This window comes from Cottoperca gobio, chromosome 13 (genome assembly GCF_900634415.1).
Source record: "Cottoperca gobio chromosome 13, fCotGob3.1, whole genome shotgun sequence".
NCBI classification, from domain to species: Eukaryota; Metazoa; Chordata; class Actinopteri; order Perciformes; family Bovichtidae; genus Cottoperca; species Cottoperca gobio.
The window spans coordinates 18,428,716-18,447,909 of NC_041367.1; the positions used below are offsets into that span (position 1 = coordinate 18,428,716).

Below are 19,194 nucleotides of genomic sequence, written 5' to 3' on the forward strand. Positions count from 1 at the left end.
TTTTTTCCATCAATACAAAAGAGTGGCCTTTCGTGTCACTCCTTCCAGATAAATGTATGCTAATAATCTGCATGGTAAATAAATCATGAAATATAAATAGAAGTTAGTAGAAACCAGCAGAAAGCACGTGTCTCTCTGCAAACACTTTTAATTATGTATTCCTTTGAAATAAAGAAATGAAATCACCCGCCTCAGGCAATAGTCTGGAGTAGCCTGAGCGTGAATGCAGTCAGCATTTCAAAATGTCCAATTTAGGTTTTTGTACATTTACTTTGCATTAATGTACAGGGAGACCAGGAAGGAACATCAAATCCATAATAAATAAATCCATTTATTTCTCTGTCATCATCCAATTTATGTTTATGTTTTTTGGTTTGGATTACTTGCAGTCAAAAGCACAGACATAGCAATCAGTAATAAATATAAGAGTAAACACACCCTCGTATTGCAATAACTGATATGTGTTGTTTACTAACAGCACATTGGGGGTGCAGTGTTCTGGAAAACATTCACTCAACAAGGGGTTTGGGTTTAATGATCATGTCGTGGGTGACACAGCAGATGATAGACAATATAATTATAAACAAACAATTTGGTTAATGCTGAATCATCCAGCATCTCAACTGGAGGATTGAGACTCTGATACTAACATAGTGGCAGAGCAGCTGTGTCACCTTCAGGCGTCCTCCTCAGAGTCTGTCAGAAGGAGATTTTCCCCCTGTTATTGCTTTGTAAAATTGCTGATTTATGTTGACAACATTGAGGAAGTTTTTTCCACATTGCTTTTTGACCTTGTAGATATTTGCATGGACTCCATGCTCTCTGGAGTCTAGAGGTGTGGTTTGTGGGCGTAGCTGATTTTAAATATTCCTGTGGTGTCCTGAAGCCAAGGTAATGGAGAGTCTTTATTTTCTACAAGGAGTGTTGCAGCACTGGTTGTTTTCAAGCGTGCTAAATCCTTGTTGTGTAGGACCAGTTAAGATGTTGATTATATTAGGCATTTTATCTGACAGGACAGGCCTGGAACATTTTCTGTGAATGTGTGAAGCACATGTGCTAAACCGTGGCTTTAAATGCCGGCACAAAAGCTGGATTCAATTCGTTCTCCATTCAGCAATCAATTCAGCAAAATGGATATTCTTCAAAATTCAAAACAGTGAAAAGCTTTTGGCATGAAAAGGTTGTCATACTGAACCAGGAGATATCAGAGTGAATACTCGACCATTAGCAAATGAGGCAGATTCTATTTACAATTTGAATTGATTGGATTGAAAGCGAATCAACCCCGGCTGGCACACGTGGACATCACTGACAGTAACCTGCCTTCCACAGCTTAAGAAGGAACAGCTATTCTAAACCTCGTCTATTTTTAGCACTGATGAGTGAAATAAATATGGCTTATTGCCATCAGAAGGGTACTGTGATTATGAAACCATGAGTGATTTAGGGATGGCTGATAGCACCCTCAGAATAATAATTCATTTTTCATGTGGGTAAGTCTGGTCGCTTCTGTATGAGAGCAGAGACAGCCACATTTTAACAAGGCAGCCAATCAAAGTGGAGACAGCCTAGCTTGGCTATAGGACGTCAAAGTGCCTTGAAAATGAGCCCGTTGATAGATAGTTAAAACCATGTAACTTAGCAAGTGCTGCCATGCATGTAATCCATCTCATTATCCTCAGAGCAGAGATTTTATCCTGCTGCCACTGCAAAAGCGCCTCCGTGCTGAGATGTAGCTGTTGGATCCACAGTTTGCAAAGATTGCAATCACAACACTTCGGCACAGTTTCAACTGGAGCTGAGAGTCGCAAAAAATCAAGGGTGAACGGATTAGTGTAGCTTTGACTATTGGAAAATATAAACAGTCGAAAAAGGAAGCACATTTGCACTGGACAGGGTAGATTCTAGTGCGTCTAAGAGCATCAGTTAAATTCATATTTTCAGTTAAGTAAGAATAAGGTTTTAGATACCGAAGATGACATTCTAAATGCAACAAATCAATTAAGAAGATAACCATTTTAATTCCCACTTTATTCATTTGATAGTATGTCAAGATATTGTTGTTGAGAAAGAAAAAACTATTTTATGTCAACTCATCTTTCTGCACTGCAATGGCTCTCTCTGTTTACTAGCACATTAGGCTAATGTTCACTCATTAGTGGCAGCTAGCTAGCAGACAGAGATAAATTGTATCCCTGCAGAAATAAATGTGGCAATGCAGTATGCTGTGAGTTGATATTCACTCATTTGCCAGTTTCCTAGTTAACTTGTCTACTGTAGTAGGTGAGTAACAGGATGTGACTACTTTATTAGAGATTGATTTCCTCTTTAAGTTGAGAACTGGCATTTCCTAAATGTCCCCTGAAGGAAAGAATTACCCAAAGTCTGTCTCTCACATTCACATACACACACATACACCCACATGCACAAGTATATCATCCCTCCTTGTCTTGTAAGTGAAACTCAGGATTCATAAATAGAAGACTGAATACCTGCTCTGTACACGCAATTTGAAATGCTGTAGGCTGCAGTACGTCATCTGTATTTCTTTGGTTAGCCATCATTTTGCTGTTTTAAAACAAAAAACACAACAGCACTGAACTATGGAAGCATAATGCATTTAGCTTGACAAAGAAAAATCACCGGGCTTTCTTGCAGTAACAAGGTCTTTTGTTATGATTAGGAGATATTTTCCTTTTATTACTAAATCTGTTTCCATTATCATGAAAAAGGATGTAGTATTATCAAAGTTTTTCTCAGTATTAAGCACCTATTTGGATCCTTGTCTTATCCTATAAAACATATCAGTGCACATCTCAGATTTAATCACATAATTCAAGTAAATCTACTGATTTTCAATAACAATGGCATGCTTTAAGTAATCATTAACCTAAATACAGTGAAATTATCAGTTTTAAGCTAAAGTTTGCATTAGTTTATTTATAATAGACCTCTGATTATTTTGAAAACTTCAGGCTAATGAAGTATTTTTGTGATTGTGCCTTGCTTGAAGGTATTTTAGACAGAAACAATAGTTCATTATGTGTTCAGTATTTTTTACCTTTGAATGCAAAATGTAAAATGTTCATGTGGGAGATAAAGGTGAAGGTGGAGCATCTGGTTAGTGCCTCCATTCTTCACCAGGTTGCTCCCATAACAAAGCGTATTGTTTCCTTCATCAAGTCATGTCCCGGGTTTACGAACAAACTGCGTTCCAGATCGACTATGAAAGCTGTTAAGTCACCGTACAACTTTAAAGTTCTGCTCAACTGTTTGGTAGAGCACATTTTGAGTCACTATATCTTATATATATATTTTATATTTGATTTTATTATGTTATTTTATTTGACTTTTTCTAAAATAAATATATTTTTTCTAAAAGCATGTTCATACTTCATATTAAATACGGCGAAAACGGTGGTGTATGCTGAAACATTGAGAGTTGTTTTTATCGCACCAATGACAAAAAAAATGCAAAGAACATTTTTTTCCATTGCATTTTTCTTTGTGAGGACATTTAAGGGATACTACTTCAAACCAATAATTTACGGCTCCGGTAACACCAACTCCCTATTCTACACAATCAATAAGCTCTTAAAGCCAACTAGTACACCCCTCCCACCCCTCCAGCACCATCCAAGCAATGCAATACATTTTTTAAACTCAAAATTGCAGATATTAATAGCAGTGTATAAGCTCGGGTCCTGATTTTCCCAATTCCTGTCCTCCCTCTAGTGGCCTATCCAGTTTCAATACAATCTCTGTTAACTACATCTCTAAACTCAACACTATGATGCAGGCCACCTCCTGATCCCTGTATGCTGTTGCGACCTCAATACTTAAAATAAAAAGCATCATAAACAACTCCCTGTCCACTGGTATTGTCCCTTACAAACTACAAACTGCTGTCATTACTCCCATCACGAAAAAAAACTTGTAGTTATTTGGACTACCTCTCCAATTAACAGACCTATCTCCAATTTGCCCTTCTTTGTCCAAATTATATAACGCGCAATTTCAGAGCAGCTCAATAACTACCCCTCCACTCATCACTTGTTAGAGCCCTTTCAGTCAGAAGTCAGAACTGGTAACAGTTTTGAAACAGCACTAGTCAGGGTAACCAATGATTTCCCATTCCTTCGACACGGTCGATATTTTCATACTACTCAACCACATGAAAAGTGTGGTTGATCCAACTCAGCGCCTCTTAAACATGGAGTCCCACAAGGTTCTGTTTCGGGCCCACTTTTATTCTGTATTTCGGGCACACAATAAGGAGATATGGGCTGTTAGATGGACAACACTCAAATTACTAAATCAATCAAACTTGATTTGGCTGACCCCTGACCCTGCTTGGCTTTGAATTGAATTGGTTTATCACCTTCGTTACCTCTAAATTAGATTAATGGAAGGTTTTGTTCTTCGGTCTCCCATCAAATACATATAACTAGTAAACGTTCCCGTATTCTTACACTCACCTCCCCATATCAAAATGAAGTATAACTCCAATCTTACTTACACCGGCTTCCTGTTCACTCTCGCATAGAGTACAAAATCCTCACACAGACATACAAAGCTGTTCATGGCACTGCGCCCCATTATCTGTGACCTCATTCATACTTACACACCCTCCCACCCACTTTGCTCGAACCATTCTCCAACAACCCTGCTGCAATCTGAAAACTATGGGCGACAGAGCCTTTTGCTGCAGTGCCCCCCAGTCTCCTTAGTTTTGAGAAACGTCTTAAAACATCTTAAACATTTGCTAAGAAATGTTCTTATAATGCATAATGCATAATGTGTTTGTGTGTATTATCTCTCTATACCTGCAATGTTGCGTGCTTTCAGGCCTAATGTTATTGTTTGTGCTTGTATCCTGTCTGCTGCTTTAGGTCTAGAAAAGAGCTTTACGAATAAATGTATATATTTTCTTTTACATTAAATAGTACCAGCTTCACTCTTAAATGCTAACAAACACACAGAGACCTATTAAATATGAACTTTTCTTCAATTTATTTCAAATTATAATAACATTATTTATCCTATAAGGACAGTTCAATGAATTCCATTACATTAAACATAACACATAACATATTGTACATTTCAAATGATAGATAGCAGAGTCCAGATGTTTTCATTTGCATTTTTGTCCCATTGAAGCGCAGTGTGTGGGCAGAGGTCAGGTGTCAAATGTATTTATATTTAAAATACCATATCATTGTCCACTTTTAGAAACCTCATAAACCATTTATATTTGGCCACAGAGGTACTTTACCTTCAATTTGTCCAACACTGAGGCACCAGAGGTGAGAGGAGTACGAAGGACTTGTCATCTAATCTTTTCTTACCTTTTCTTAGGATCCACTGAGAGTTAAACTCTTTAATACTTCCTCTGTTCTTCTTCCAGTGATTTTGGAGCACATGGTGCTAATGCCAGAAAGCCAACATATTACCCTTTGATTGGTATTTAGATAAAAAAGATAATACTATGTCGATAAAAACACTGTAAAAGGTTGATAAGACCTTTCCATTTGCTTTAAAGGAGATTAGCCGTCTCTTACAGTGCAGTGTTGGCTTTTCTCTTCAATGCTGCGTTTGTGTGTTTGGTGCAACATGAATATGTCACCAAAGATCTTGATGGTATCACCAATATGAATTAAACCTCCTCAAGGGAGTAGTTTGTTTTAACATGTATTTTATATTTTAGCTCCACTGGCTGTAAAGATTGGCTGTATCACTCGGTTACTACTGTGGCCCGGTTTGGCAACTGGCTATAACAATGTTAGTCCTGTTAGAGTATTTATGTCTACAAATAATTTATAATAATCGCTTTATACTGCTTGGAGATTGAACAACACTTAAAAATTCATTTAACAATTCAAGTTTTTGCTTCTACAGGATTGAAGACATTACCAGTCTCAGTCTCGTGGGTGAAACAATTACTATCCACGGTATGAAGTCATTACATTAAAATGGTCAGTAATGTGTTTGCAACAATACAATTACACAGCATTTAATGATGAGGCAAATCAGGTAAAAACAGCCTGGTAAGGGTGTTTGCTATTTCCTTATGAGTATCATGTTTTTGTAACACTTTCAAGATTTTCATATGTTCAGACATCAACGCTAGATATAACTTTAACATTGTAGATCTGTCTACAATTTCTATAGGACACAGATTTCTCTATCACATGTTTTTCAGGCCAGGGAAACTAACAGTTTTGGATCAAAAGTGTTGTCTTCTCTCCAGGGAGGCAGACTTGGGTCAGGCCCAATGCAGATTTCATGCTATTCTGGACTGCTAAAAACCTGGATTGTGTTTCTCTCATGAGCACATTGCCAAACTTCTGCCATTATCTTTGTGCTCACAATTGCAAGATTGTGACAGCTTACATTATGTCACCAATGCGACAGATGATAATGATGACAAAAATCATTGTTTGCATCACTGACAGAGGTGATGACAGAATGTGTGACGTGTGTGAAACAGACACCCACCCTGTGTAACAGCAGTTATTTTGACATAATGTATCAGAATTAGGTTGTTTTTCTAAATGGATTTTGTTTTAGAAAATCAGTTTTGAGAAGATTTTTCAAAATAAAACAAAAATATTGAAATAATATCACCAGAGTTGCCAAATTGGATCTTTTAATTTATATAATATCATTTTCACAGGTAATACAATGCTTGAAGTCTGAATAAACATATACATACAGTAGTAATACTGTCATCAGCAAAATATCCATAACTTTCTCTGTGCAGAGAAATGCATCATCACTGTTTATTTGACAATGATGTGTTAATCAGAAAACCCTTCATCTAAAGTTCCTAAATCTCCGCAGTGGCTCGTTCCCGGTCTTGAGCTCTGGCACAAGCCAGAATGAGTATATCAAATTTCATCAGCTCGCCTGTAAATCAATCATAACCTCGGCCACTCAATGAAGAGGGCATCTGAGTTAATGCACCACAGGCAAGGGGCAAACAGATTCTTTCAGCCATAATGTGTCACATGAAGTTTGGCCAAGCATTGAAGCTTTTTGAGAAAATATTTTGACAATTTCCCACACTGAAACCCTCTGCTGATCAATGAGCTCCGGCCACTGGAGAGCTAGTTGTTGAGTGCCTTGCTCAAGCACATATTTCAGGTAGTTCAGGCTACTGCTGCTGCACTAACCTTTCAAGGTTTATAAAGTAAAGTGATTATCTCCTGTATGGTAAAGACGTAGTGTAACATTGACATTGTTTATTCATTCTGTGTATTTTATCTATAACCTTGGAAATACTCCTGCTATCTTAAGGCCCTATCACACATATCCGTATGACAGAAACGTATACCGGCGCATACGAAATATCGGCAATAGGTTGATATACATTAAGGGTATGTTGTGATCGTTTGAAGGACGCAGACGATACGTCGAACACGCCAGACATACGCCCTGTCACACAGTTCAGTATGGCAGAAATATGCCGCAGTATATGAAAAGTAGCTCAAAATACATCCAACTTTTCCACAGCGGTGTTGTAGCTGACACATACATAACGAATACATAACTAATTATTATACGTATGTCAAACATATTGATAGAGTATCATTTACTTATACAAAACAGATCGTCTGGCCAACGGAGCTGGAAAAGTGCCATTTGGTTCACGTCATGCTGATGCTGGAGAACAGCTAGAATGTTCTCTTGTCACAGCCTCTCAGCATCATCCATGCTCTTTGATGATGGGGTGATGTATTCATCAAGACGTGCTGTGAAGAAGTGAGGATGAGCTACTCACAGGGACCCTATATAATATATTCAAACCCCAATAAGCTCCCAAAACGCTAGCTGAACGCTAGCTGTACTGTAGAAACACGTTTAATAAGTTACTCCTCCGTCAGGCATCATCTTAACAGAGGGTAGGAATAGGTTATCCACTCGTTATCGATAGATTGGCTGTAGGATTCACCGTCAGCCGACGTAGCCTATATCTAACGTTCCTCTAACGTAGTCACGTAGGTATTTACGTATGTCTAACGTAACGCAATTTATGTGTAACGTCTGCATAACTTATGAAGCACATATTGGGTACGTCCAAATTTTTTTAACATGCTCAAAACATTTTCACAGACTCAGAATTCAACAACGCACCCCAGCGTAACACAACGTGCTCTTAACGAATACTACTTATGCCTTACCTTATATCAACGTACACCAGCATATTGCCGATATTTTGTTATACGTTATGCATTCGTTGGGCATTCGTCTGATACATTATGTATAAGTAATATAAGTATAAGTGATATGTTATCAATAGGTTAGACATAAGTATCTGTATACGTTCACTTTTCCGATCTGATCCGATGAAAAGTTGGACGTATTTGGACTCTGACAAATTGTGAGCTATTTTTCGTATACGTTTCCCGCCATACGGATATGTGTGACAGGGCCTTTACGTTATACCCATGAATTTCCCTTTTTCCATGTGTGTCTTGTGTTTCAGTGGCAAACTACACAGCACATTCAGTTGACAGGATTATATACAGCTAAAAACACCACTTTGGGATAAGGATGCATCATTTCAAGCAGCAGCCGTTTCGTTTTTATTCGCAGCTTTGTATTTGACAAAACAAAATGTTAAGTCCTACAGTTTATCTGTATGCTGCCAGTACGTATGCACTAGTCTGGTTGTATTGTGTTAAACAGGATTGTAGTCATGTTTATTAAGTACACATCTTTCACTTAGATAGAGTATGTCTCATGTGGTATTCCACTTTATCCAGCATGATTTATGTTGCCGTGCTCCAATCACTACAGTGACCCTAATAACCAATTGGCCTGGTGTTCATTTGTCATGCCAGGTAATTCCTCTTGCTGTTCAGCAGATAATTCTGTGGCGCTGATAGTGAATCACGAGCAGAGACGGGATGTTGATCACGTGCAAGCCTGCAAACTCCAAAACAACACAATGGATTCCGAGATAACACATTAAGCATGAGGGTCTTGGTCTGTTTTATTTATCTGAAAAACTACTGTCCACAAGAGGGAAGTGTTATCACATTCATCCTCCCATTCATTTACAGGCAGTACCTTCACAGGCCGGATCCTGTTTGGTTGCTTCTGGGGAAAAGGATGAACTGGCTCGGGAGTGAGGAGGAAGGAAGGAAAAGGGGGGGCTGGGTACTGTTCGTCAGCTCCACCTCCCATGCACATGCATACAAACATAAATAATTGAAAATGTAAAGAAAATGTTTCAGTCATTTGTTCCCTCTAAGATCATTATCATGTATGTATTATAGTGCTGCTTCCGCTGTGTTTAATTGACAAAAAACGTTACCTCACTATGAGAATATGTAAGGATGACATATTATGATCATATTTTAGCTTTCACTGCCCCACCCTGGCATGTTTGTTAGACTTGTGGTTCACATGAGGTCTGGGGTGCTGCAGGGGTCATAGAGGGGATCTCTGATGGTGCACTGCATATGAAAAATACTGCATTTTCTCACTTATTAAACTCATTTGAATGTTGTAATAATCGACAAATGTAGGTGTTTTGGTTTGGGGATATGCTGTTCTTTGCTCTTTTGGTCATTGGACACTAATTTCATTATCATCCTAATTTCTATTTGGGAGGAAATGGGGGAAATTGTCATAATAAAATGAAAATGTATTTAGTCCTTTATGCTTTTCACCAGTAGACCACCAGTCATGATTGGATTCAAACAGATTCCTCAACATATGAGAGGCTATTTTTTTTTTCATATAGTATTTTTTTCAGTCACGACTAGGCACAAAGTCGGTTTTGGTTTTGATTCTCATTTCCCTTCAGTCTCACATGTTTCGGGGGTTCTTTAGGTCGTGTGAGATTTAGTCATATGCACAATGCATTATTTCACTTCAGCATGACTGTACACGCTGTCACCGTCCTCTTCCCACATCCCCACCCTGTATCTTCGACGGATCTATCTCAATCCTCCTCAAATTGTTTTTCCTTTTCCTCACTATTGTATCACCTTTTGTTCCAAATCGAGTCATTTTGAGGTGCATAAAAAAAGTTTGACAGTCACTTCCTAGGGGGTCTACCAGGCTGCTGTGTGTTTTTTTTTTTTCAGCCGACGCATTTTCTTTTTGCAGGACAATCCAGGCTCCTCCCTTGCACAACGTCACCCGATCCAGATCTCTCCCAAAGCGTCAGCGATAGTCAGCAACACACTGTGGTGGCACATTAGCTGGGCGGTGCGCATAGCGGGAGAAAGCAACACTGTATTTCATCCAACAACAAAAAAAACGATCAAGAAAGGGGGGTGCATCCCACCATTTCCAGAGTTACAACAACTTCACCGGCCTGGTGTGGCTGATCTCTCCGACTGGCCGTGTCTGCAGACAGGGAGAACTGGGAACTTAAGGAACTAAAACGGACGGTGCCAGCAGATTATCTGTTAGGTGCTGTGTCAATTGCAGACGGAAGAACAAGGCGACATTTCCCCCGGAGGAACTCTTCCAAGTGTTGGAAACTTCCCAGCGCAGCATCGATCGAGGACCTCCCGCCCACTTTACCTCTGATCCACAATCCTGGAAGGAGGGAGAGAGTCCTGCAGTCGCTGCGGTGGATGGAGCAACAAAGGCTACATGGTTAAACTCGAATAGCTGCTTTGATAAGAACCCAACTCTGCTTCTCTCCTCGCGTGCTGTTTCCTAAAAGACTCCATCACCTAAACGGCAAATCTGTAGCCGCAATTGGATCTCATTTTGGGGACCTGGCCAGGTTCTACTTAGTGCAAACTCTCCCTGCCAGCCAGAGGAATCGCTGTAGACGTGAAATTGATGCTTTGGTACGGAGAAGGGCAACACCGATCCTCTAGTTTTGCGAAAGTCTCCTACTGCTCAGTGAGGGAGGTAGACTAGTTCGAGCAGAAGTGGGATTTGCAGAAGTTGCATGCTTGGTCTTTGTCGTCTCGAGTGAGCCCCGTTCATCCACTCTCAGCTTATCAGACGAGATCCGGATAGTTGAGGTGCCATGGCGATGTGTGTGGGGATGTGGATACTCCTGCTAGCGCTGCACGTCCAAGGTAAGCCGCAGACTTCAGCAGGGAATCATCCGAGACATATGTGCCTTCATTTATCATATCACCTCCCTGCCTGCTTCTCAGTGTGTGTGTGTGCTGCATGATGTTTTGCAATAACGCACACTTGATTAATGCATGAATGGGTGTATCGATTTGATGGCGTGGTTTGCGTTTTGCAACAAGATGTGCAAATGAGTGAAATAAAATTGGAAAATGTTTTGAATGAAATCAAATCGGCTGCAGAATACTTGGCTGCAATATAATGAAGTTACCCGGGCAGCAGGCAGATGGCGATATATGCGAACCGTGTAGGCCAGCACTCTCCAAGTTTTCCAATATCTCATAGTGATGGCAACTCTGAGTGCTCCTGAATGATTATTGAAACTTGTGGCTTGTTATTATCAGCTCTTTTCTGTCAGATGCATATTCTAAACTATTAGAATTTAAGGACTCATGATGTCCAAATCCTTCATGTTAAACTGATTATGAAATCCACAGGCCTTTGCTGTTTGTTTTTCATATTCAATCTTGATATTTTTTGAGGAAGACTGACTCATAATCTGGTGACATTTATCTTCGGCTCCAGTCATACTTTGTCCTGAATACATAATAGATTTTAGGAGACAGAGAGAGATGGAGTGTGTCTTTTGGGCGGAGGATGAGGTGTTGAGGGAAGCACTGGTGGTTGATAAATGAAGTGATAATTTGACATTGATCGTCCTGACATTAAAGCTTCCTCAACTGGGCTTAATTATTTAAACACATGCTCAATAACAATATTTGACTCTTAATAGAAAAATCATCATTATTTTGGTTAGATTGACAACCTTAATTGTAAAACAAAAACAAGCCAACAATAAAACATCATCTATAGGTGTGTGTGTGTGTGTGTGTGTGTGTGTGTGTGTGTGTGTGTGTGTGTGTGTGTGTGTGTGTGGGATCCATTATCTACAGGGGTTTTAAGGCTTAGTTGAATGTTTACTCGTTTGTTTACATCTTGAACAAGTAAATTCGGGTCTGGCGCCCCTATTTTAAGAAAGGAATGTAAGGGGGTCAAGTGTGGTCAAGAAATGTCAGATCGTGTTTTGAATGGCAGTGATGTCGTAATTTTCTCTGACAGACTGCAGCTTGTACGTGTTTACTTAATCTTACATCTTGGTGATCCCTTTCTAGTCCAAAAAGTATTTTCTAGTGCAAATATTTTTGTCACATCTCGGTTGTTATCCCTCCACCTCCTTCGAGCTCCAGAACAAACCAAGATGTTAACCTTGCTCGCAGCGAGGCTTCATGTGGCGTCATGTGTTTAAGACCGATTGAATACTTTGATCAAAAGCCCTGTCTGATTTACATTGAGATGATCCCTTTGCTTGTGGAGAAGATCAGGATTAACTGGTTCCCTTGGGATTCATGGTGGAAATCTTTTGAAGCTGTTCAATCAAGGGAGTGGAAAAATATCTCGAAAATTGCACTTAAAGTGTCCTGGAAATGTCTTATTTGAGCAAAGCAGGAGGTGTTTTCTAAGCCTAATTAGACATTGCATGAATAACTTTGCTCTTCTTTATTTTATTCATTTTTTTGTTGCTAAGGGTTATTTAAAACCAAAGTGACTGCACAATTCCTGCTTCAGACATCTTCTTGAAGGGAAGGGCTTAGAAAATGTTTCATTGCAGCAGTTGTTTTGGAGCAATTTCTTTTGTGATGCAAAAACAAGAATCTGGTCTTTCACCCTGAGGTTAAAGGGCGTTGCCATAAATGCCTACTGTCTTTGATGGCTTAATTGATATACAACGTGTTCCAGACTCTTCCCTCATTATAGATGCACAAACATGTGGGAGAATGGCCCTAACAAATGGAAGTAGCAACACAATCCTTTTGCAGTTATCCATCAGGGAAAGCCATTTGTGCTTGTCGTGGTAATAACCATTTGTAGAAAGCACCAGAGTGCCAGATTCATAAACAGAAAAATATTCCGAGCTGCTCGCCAAATAGATTATCAAATAAAAGGAATGTTAAGAATAATGGATCTTTGTATAGTAACAGCAGCTCTGCTCCTGCTTTCTTATATTAGCACTCGGTCTCCCCGGTACTCCAGGCTGATATTTAATTGAGTGTGAATTGAGTTTGCAACCAGGTGGTTGTTTATGGCTTGGCTCCATCCTCGGGTCCTGGTGCTGTACGAGCCTATATAGATATCACTCTCAGTGGTGGGATAAAGAGATTTCCCAGCTTTAATTCCTCATCTTAGTTGGATTAAACATTTGGGAAATGAATGCTGAATGGTGGACGAGCATCAACTTTGAATGTAGACTATTCTTCGGGAAGGGAGATTGTGCAGTTGTGTATTATAATCTTTGTAATGACTTGGCAGGCTAAACTCTTTCTGCTGGAGACCCCTGTTGTTCAGTTCTGTCAGTCACTTAATGCAGTCTCTCATTTGAGTTTCCACAGCACAGTTGTTTGTGTCACTGCCCTTTAACTTTATGTGACGTTTAAATCTCACGTGATGTCTCCTGAGAGATGTGAACCACAGGTGACGTTTCTTGTTTCCTTTTGATGGACAGCTTTATTGTTTGACTCTTTAGGGTTAATTGCTCAGCTAACTGCCTGATTTCTATGCACACGCTTGTCACCGAAGCCTGATGCACAACAGTTTATTTTGACTCATGACAATTGGCAGTCACATGCTGTGCTGCCCGAGTGTGTATTTGTTTTTCAGACACATTTGAAGCACATTGAAGTCAACCTTAGTGTATGAAATGTCACGTACTTCGGATTGGATTGATTGATTGAATAGCTGGCATGTTCATAAATAGTGTTGAAAATGGAAGTTTGATGTTGAGCATTGAAACAGGCAGTGAAATGTTTCCTTCGGTGGATCATGGAACGAATACTGCTGGAACATTGTAATTAGCATTTTGACTCTCTGTCTTTTGAAGAGAAACTGTAATTGCTAGTCCGTGGCATTTCACATTTCATTTGGACGACAGTTGTATTATAGTGAAATGAAGAGAGTCACTACGGGATTGTTGGGCCTTGATAGTTTGAGTGTGAATGCAAATTGCTCTGATCCTCGCTCCTTTGGGGAGTCTCCCTTTGGTCCCTGCTGAGGTGATGGATGGGAGAGAGAGCTCCGAGTCCTGGGAGACTAGCTTGAGGGGAGCTGACAGGAGATTAAGCTTCGCTTTCGCCATAGAAACTAATGGAGGTACTTGGCCACTCAAACTTCATCTCTTTGAGCATTTAGCTCATTGTGGTTCTGCTGTCAGCTCTTTAGCAAATCCTTCTCCAAACACTGCATGAAACATCTCTGTGAAGGGAAGTGGCTGTGTTTTGTCTGTTATGAATCTGGAAATGAAGTTGCCCTTCATTAATTTCAGTTTTCTTTTCTTTGGCAAAATATTTGAATTAGAAGTTTTGTTCCATACACCACAGCGATTGATCCAAGAGGCCACGTTCTCAGTTTTCTTTGTAAGTTCACGATGCACATCAGCCACCGTGGTCTCCGCCTAAAGCCTGCGTATCACAAAATGGATTAATAAAACATGACGATAAGCACTGAACCTAAATAATGGAAAGTTTATGACAAAATGGAGTGTTCTCTCCATGCCGAAGACTCCACAAATAGTATTCAATGAATGTTAAATTGAATTCACCTCTGAGTTTGAAGTTTATTTGCAGGATTTTAGTCCTGATGAGGAATGAATGAATGTTTCAAGGCCTCGACTTTAAATGTCTCTGCGGTGATGGAATAGTTTGGATAACTGAACAAAGCTATTTTCAGGGATATAAAAAGATAGTCAAATATCAGAGTTATGTTTGTTCCAGACACAGGCTGTCTAAAGTTACCAGAAAGCTTGTTTTGTCAGAACATGCAGTTCAGTATCATATGTTTTCATTTGTTATTTTAGTGTACAGTGTCTGTTAGGTGTCCTCTCCTGCTTCTCTGCTTTCTTCACACTAGACTGTCACCATGCTGGATCAGGATGGCGAACACGTTTATCAGGAAGCTGCAGCTGCAATTTTCTGCTTTTAAATCCTTGAAATGTGTCTCTGTTTCAACTCGAATCGCAGAATCAGCTAAGTAAGGAAAAGGGAAATCAATAACAGGGATCAAATCTCACCCTGGGCTTTCTGATTTGGCATTAGTCTGTCGAGTCGGTTTCTTTCTATTTAGCCGATCCTTGTCGAGGGATTAAATGGTTAAATTCCTGTTCTGCTCTTGAGAATGAGAATGGCATTGACTGACTACACTTTGTTCCAAATTTTCCTTGCAGTTTGTCAGATAGCTGTTCCAGCATCCGAGGATAGGCTTATTATGGTTCCCGAGTCGATGTAAATCTTCCCTGAAGAAAAAGTAAATAATCTCACATGTTGGAGGGATTCTGACAGTCTGCACTGTTTCCATGTGACTGCGTCTTGGCTTGCCGCTCGCTTGTAAAGTTATTTTGCACTGTTTCTCCCTCGGAGCTCAGTTACTATAGTTACTACCTGTAATAAGCCATTTCAGTTAAAGATCAATCATATTCATTTACAGGAACTGCAACCATTTCTGTGTTTTTTCCAGGCGATGTGCGAAGGCAACGCTGCCTTTTTAATGCATCATTTACATTTTTTTTATGCAGTCGTCTTGTATTTTCTGCTTCGTCGTATAATATTTTTTAATCTTATGGGAATAGCATGCTATGTGACTGGGTTTACAACTGGGGCATTTAGTCACGGGCTAATTCCCGGTCTTCCCACTAAGACTGTTTTCCTTTTAAAATAAAGCAGATCTGATCAGTGCATCATCCCCTGTGTGACAGCCTGAACAAGTCAATTTACACCAGGCAGGAGCAAAGGGCTCCTAAACTAGTCAGTGAAGAACCTGCTGAGAATGAAGCGGAACGTGTTTCCTATAATGTAGAATTTAAAACATCTCTAGGTAGCGGAATTTTGACCCAATACCTGTGTCACAGAAACGCATACGTACAAACACACTATGTATTTTCTGTCACCTGATTGGCTTCATTAACTTTGAGGTTGTGTAACATTGGCTTGTGTGCTCGTCTCTCACGGCTTTACTTTGTGAACCAGTTAAAAAAACTTGACAGACTAGTTGATTACCATGTTTTCTGACTCAGTTGAATTTTGTGCTGACTTGCAGTCTTTTGACAAGAGCTGGCCTGCAGCTGCCTCCTACTGTCCTGGGTCGGACCCAAATATCAGTTGGCGGACGTATCGGGCCAATAAAGGCCTTGAATTAAATATTTAATGGAAGTTTCTCCCTTACGACGACAATGTCGATCTGATGTTCTTTGTCACTACCTTATAATTCCACTTTTAAAATCTTCTATGTTATTGTTAAATCATTTTAAGTATACCATTTTTTTCGAAAGTAAATAATGTTTTCTAGAGTTTCTTCCTTCCTGGCGTAAGTATTTGAAAGAGCCGTTTTAGTCTCCGTTTCACTCGAGATTTCTTGTGCTTTTGACACTCGACTGCTCGAGTAAGTGGCTTATCCATCCTGTAAAAGCAAATTCCGCTGAAAATTCTGAATGTTTTGAATTTGTGGCCTCAGACAGGTCAACTGAGAAGGCAGTGAATATTTACAAAAGCTGTCTCCAATTCTGACTGAGAACATCCGTACCGCCATCATAAACCATATCTGGCTGTCAATCCCATTACATGCCTTCCAGCTCGCCGACTGCACATGCCATACAACGGTAAATACCAACCAGGGCTAAAGTTGAAATGGAATCTTGGCTTGCCAAACCCATTGGAAGGAAAATATCGAGCATTCACTTCTCATTTACAAAGGGTTTCAATCTTCTGTTACGGAAATGCTAGGAATCACAGTCATATCAAAATTTCCGTCATTGGTACATATCACCCGAGGTTTCACTGAGCCGCAGTGCTGATCTCCTACCAGAACTTTACATTTTTCTCTTTTACTTTCAACAAACTTGAGTGTCACCCCCCCCCCCCCCCTCCTCCTCCTCACCCTCTATCTCTTCTCCCCTTCCCTCCCTCTCCTGTCTCCTCGCTCTGCCTTTGAGGACGGTGCTCGCTGAGAGTTGGCTTGGTTAGCACTTGATACAAAAGGGGGTTTGTTTCATGAAATGTTTCCCTTTTTAATGAGTGATGGTGTTCGCTCATTTAATATTCCGCACTGATATCTCTCCGGGAGCTGACTGTGCTTCAAAGCAACAGCGTGGTTGTAAATGGGAGTGGGTGAGGGTGGGGCGGCAGCAGCGGTGGTGTTGGTGTTATAAGGGAGGGGTTGGGGGCTGCTTAGAAAACACAAACACAGGTTTATTTATTCTCCCAGACATATAGCTAAGCCTCCCGTGTGCTGCAGCTTGGTGCAAAGCTCCTTAGTGCCCTCGTCCTGTGCAGACAGACGAGCAAAATATGACTGATAACAGGTCAGCTCTGTGTCTGTCATATTCCTCTCAGTGTGCGTCTTTCAGTCATGCTTGAACCTTTCCTTGCTGTTATCGACTTTAAAGATAATTGCTCAATTTAAAAGGATTTCAATTGCTTGCGTGTAAACATTTCTGAGAATATTTCAGCTGTTATTCGTCACTCCACACGCACCACAGCTGACACCATGGTTTGCCGGTGCCTGCATTATACTGAGATTGAGGTCAACCGAAATTCTTCATTTTGCATTTTGTTTGTTCGTGCACATGGTTCAAGTCTGCTGTGAAAGAGATGAAGATAAACAGAGATAGACTGCAGTTTGGCATTGATCCTTCTGTTTTGTTAGTAGCGTCTATTCCAAAGCAACTAATGTAGTCTGCTATTGATTCCCCAGTTTCAAGCTTGGCTGAATTTGACTTCAATGTTGCATTGTTTTCAGAAAATCACGTGTGCTAAATGGCCTCCGCCTCCTTCCTGTATGCCCTCTCTTTTTTTAACTGGTATTGCAAAAGGTGTGATTATCAGAAGATTTTGTATTTAAATGTGTGTGACACAGAGGTCAGAGAATGAGTATTGGAATCACTAGTCCCACCTCCGAGCGGGGAAAGGGGTTGTGTTTATCCCTTTATCTCGCATAAACACTGCCCCTATTTGAACTATTGACTTGTATGCATACAAGCAGAGCTGTAGGCTATGGCTCTGCAGTGCTTAAACTATATTTACTTCTCTAAATGCAGTGCACTAATTCACACATACAGTATCTCATATGCCAGTAAAAGGAAGAAAAAAAACCAAGGAGAACATGCATTAAATTAATTTCATTCCAGACATCTATTAGGATACACTTGTATGAACATGGAGTCATTTATTCATATATAGATAGAAGATGTGTGCACACCCTCCACACACAAAGGACTGTCCAGGACTGCTGCAGTATCCCTAATGCATTATGACAGCCTGGAAAGCAAGTCTCCCTCATGAGGACCTGCTGCTGCACCAGTCTGCCCCCTACCATCCTTTGTGTCTTCTCGACCCTATCTGATGTATGGTTGTGACCCATATTATATTTTAAAAATATATCATTCAAGTTTCTTTGATGTTATATCAACTGACATTTTTTTTCACGGACATATGACATAAGCAAGCATGTTTGATGTTGCAGTAGTGATATGTCTTTGATAGCATTTATTTTTACAGTTGAACATTAAATGTTATTTTTGGAAGACAACAGCAAATATAATATAACAGTAGAATTTGAACTCTAAACAATAACATTTTTATGTAAAATAAAGTTTTTACAATAATGATGAAACATGCCAAAATACAGTATATGATGTCGGCAGTATTTTTGTGGTATTAATTTCCTATCTTCTACAGATTATGTTCATTGCAGCAGTTTTTATTTTTTTCCTTTTTCCGAGTTATTTTTGGAGAGAAGAGTAATGTCTGATCATTTCCAGATTTGCAAAATGTTCAACAATAATGTCTTTCAGTTGATATCTCCTGTTATAGCAGCTCATGGCAACTAACATTTTAGGTTCAGGAAAAGACTGTCATGGTAACCGAAATGAGGCTACGCTATGTTAACTTTAGAAAAAACAAAACCTTTACTAAAGGTTATAGGACAATCCAGGTCATAGTTGACCTGGAAGCTGAATACTAGGGGGTATTCACTTTTTGTCTGGGATACATTTTATTATATATATAGAAAAATAAAAGCCTATAAAATGCCTGCTGT

General features: G+C 39.8%; 1 protein-coding gene across 3 annotated transcripts in view; it reads left to right on the forward strand.

The window, feature by feature from the left end:
- Positions 1 to 10,179: 10,179 nt before the first annotated feature.
- The window catches only part of nectin1b (nectin cell adhesion molecule 1b), a 142,586-nt gene continuing 133,571 nt past the window's right edge, over positions 10,180 to 19,194 (forward strand). For 2 of the 3 annotated variants that reach the window (XM_029445967.1, XM_029445969.1), the window contains exon 1: positions 10,180 to 11,057. In XM_029445967.1, coding sequence (XP_029301827.1) covers positions 11,006 to 11,057 — 52 coding nt within the window. In that variant the 5' untranslated portion in view covers positions 10,180 to 11,005. The remainder of the gene's footprint in view (positions 11,058 to 19,194) is intronic. The other variant, XM_029445968.1, reaches the window with a different exon arrangement.